The sequence below is a fragment of the Sinocyclocheilus grahami genome, unplaced genomic scaffold (assembly GCF_001515645.1).
Source record: "Sinocyclocheilus grahami isolate Dianchi unplaced genomic scaffold, SAMN03320097.WGS_v1.1 scaffold760.1, whole genome shotgun sequence".
Lineage (NCBI taxonomy): Eukaryota > Metazoa > Chordata > Actinopteri > Cypriniformes > Cyprinidae > Sinocyclocheilus > Sinocyclocheilus grahami.
The window spans coordinates 473,044-475,942 of record NW_015505939.1 but is presented as its reverse complement, the minus strand read 5'-3'; the positions used below and the strand labels follow the sequence as shown (position 1 = coordinate 475,942).

The following is a 2,899-nucleotide window of genomic DNA, read 5'->3' as shown; positions in this document are numbered from 1 at the left end:
ATATATATATATATATATATATATATATATTGCTGTAGCCATTTAAGAAAGTAAATTTTATTTTCTATTATTTATGTTTAAATATTATTTGTTTGTGTTTTGTTTAGTTCAATTTGCTAATTAAGAAAAGTATAAACGTCATTGTATCTTAATTTTAATATGTTTTTTGTTGGTCAATTATTTACCTGAATAAATGAGAAGAAAGAATAAGCGTTTCATGGAATGAAGTGCGTTCAAAACAAAGCCTGCTACCATGCTTCCGCGGCCAAAACAAAGGCCGAAACATATATATATATATATATAGTGCATATGAATTTAGTATTTTTTTATATCATTACATTGTATAGAGCATAAGAAAAAATGGAAAACAAATAACATTTTAGGAAAATTATATATATTTTTTATGTTATGCTGTCTTCTGTAGAGGACACCAGGACTTAGCATTCATTCAGTTTGTATTTTTTTAGTTATAGTAAAAAAAAATTATAATAATAATAATAAAAAAAAAAAAAACGTATTCAAATGTCTTCTATAGGATTGTGACGAGTGGGGCGGGGGGAGTAATTGCTAATGCGCGACACCTGCGCCACTCACCGGTCTCGAGTCCCACGGAGGAGCTCCGGAAGGATAAAAGAAGGAGTGACAACAGTGTTGGAAGAGAGAGGACCAGGCCTGGAGTTTATTTTGTGTTTATTTTATTATTAAAGTTTCCTTTGGATGTTCGCCAGTTCCCGCCTCCTTCTTCCCGACCTACAAACGTTTGTTACATTGGTGCCGAAACCCGGGAGGAAGGAGGGACACGCTGCCAAAGATCCCTCGCCGCTGGGGTGAGTCCGCAGTGCCATCGAGCATGGAGCATGTATCCTTGTAACAAATGTTCGCCGGTTCCCGCCTCCTTCTTCCCGACCTACGAACATTTGTTACAAGGATACATAAAATATTTCATCAATATTTACAAGAGAAATGTGAAGCAGCACGTCTTCATTATGCACTGGTATTGAGTCACTAAACAGCAACTCTATCAATATCCCTCAGTCTGTAGATCAGAGGAAGTGAAGAACCACAGGAAGAGCTGATAGTATTTAAAGAAAGAGTTGAGATCATATACTGAAGAGGAAGACTGAGAGAAAGAGAAAATGTCTGATGAGTGTCATCTGTGTCTGCTGGGACTGATCGTTCTCTCTTCACTTCTCACAGGTAAACACACTTCTACATGCTCTTTAAACTCCTGTGAAAGAGTTCAGTGTATATATGCATACAATAAAGTTTCATTTATTAATATGTAGTATAATTATCACACTTGTGTTCTTGTGTTTCAGGTACCAGTGAAGAGAAAGTGACTTATGTGTTCATCAGTTCTGGTGAAGATGCCCGTCTATAATGCTCTCAACAGAAGATTATGGATATTACAGCTGCAGACAATATGTGAATGGAGAACAACAAGGACCTGATGCTCATGTTTATCTGCATGTTCTTCATGGTAATTTTATGATTATGTGGTCAATTTAAAAAGTTAAATTCTTCATTTAATCTCTCATGATGATTGAAGAGTCTGTGATTTGTGTGTTATTTTGTGTTTCAGTCTCTTCATCCTCCTCCTCCTCCTCACAGACTGAGATCAGTGCAGGCCGTTCTGTGACTCTCTTCTGTCAGTTGTATTCATTTGCTGGAGGCTCTTGTGTTGATTGGATCGGTTCTGAGAGAATTCAGCTGTTCTGGGTGAATCAGGCTGGTGTTAAACTGATGAGATCAGACTCCAGATATCAGATATTATCCTCATCACATCACTGTATCATCACTCTGAATACAACACTCCTGAATGAAGATCACAACAGAGAGTGGAGATGCAATGTTACTCAGAGAGATCAAGTCAAGAGCTCAGTCACATACACTGTCAAGAGTTCAGGTGAGAAAACAAGCTCATCAATCAGTTATGGAAGAGTTTCTGTTAGATGTGCAATTATAATACTAATGCTAAAGTTATCTTGTATGATTAAAATATGATTGTCATAATCTAACCTGAACTAATATTCATCTTTCACAGCTCAAGCTGATTCAGCGACAGCAGTGACTCCAGTCCACAGCACACACTCTGAGGATCCCTCGACTACAAACACACACGTAACTAAAGGTACATCATCAGTGTCTTCCTCACACCAGTGCTTTACAGCGGCTCTCAGATACTGTTTTCTTCTTAAATCAGTCTCTAGATATAATGAATTCCTCTCTGAAGACATTAAGAGATGGAGTACAGGCAATCACCAACTGTTCACTCTCAGTTCGAGAAACGGTTTATTTGCTGGTTTATTCTGAGCTCAAAAGAGTGCGAGACACATTAATACACTGATGCTGACTGTACACACTTTGAGTACAGTTACATTGTGTCAGGATCTGACTACCAAAATACTACAGTAAAAGTAAATTAAAGAAGTTTGTATTCATACTCAAAGAGCAAACACACTACAGCTTTTTTTTTAAGTAGCTCAACTGTCTGTATATCTGCTCAATTCTGCTGATCTTTACAGTTTTTAAAAAAATGCTTACACACAGTTTTTGAAACTATGGCTCCATTTCTTAAAACTCTACACACAAAACCACAAAACACACACAACATGCAAAACATCACACATCTCGCAAAAGCAACACTTCTTTCAAAACTATTTTAACTCTTCTAATAATGGTATTTTTGTCTAGTAACTCTACACACAAACATAAAGTAATTAGCCACATACACACACCAAACTACACACAGATGTGAAGAATGTAAAGCTCTCCTCTCTCGTGTGTGTTCTGCTTGTTCAGAGTGCAGTGGAGGAGTTTAACACAGCACTCACACACACATGCATATTCACATATACACTCTATATACAGTATGCACGTACAACTGATGAATTTACAC

The 2,899-nt window shown here is 37.0% G+C and overlaps 2 protein-coding genes across 2 annotated transcripts in view; both read left to right on the top strand.

Moving 5' to 3' along the window:
- The window catches only part of LOC107561199 (vascular endothelial growth factor receptor 1-like), a 3,692-nt gene extending 2,311 nt beyond the window's left edge, over positions 1–1,381 (top strand). Inside the window, exon 4 of the mRNA XM_016245575.1 lies at positions 1,320–1,381. Within this exon, the coding sequence (XP_016101061.1) occupies positions 1,320–1,381 (62 nt within the window). The remainder of the gene's footprint in view (positions 1–1,319) is intronic.
- Positions 1,381–2,899, top strand: part of LOC107561198 (uncharacterized) — a 36,929-nt gene continuing 35,410 nt past the window's right edge. Inside the window, exons 1-3 of the mRNA XM_016245574.1 lie at positions 1,381–1,480; positions 1,583–1,906; positions 2,045–2,131. Coding sequence (XP_016101060.1) covers positions 1,381–1,480; positions 1,583–1,906; positions 2,045–2,131 — 511 coding nt within the window. The remainder of the gene's footprint in view (positions 1,481–1,582; positions 1,907–2,044; positions 2,132–2,899) is intronic.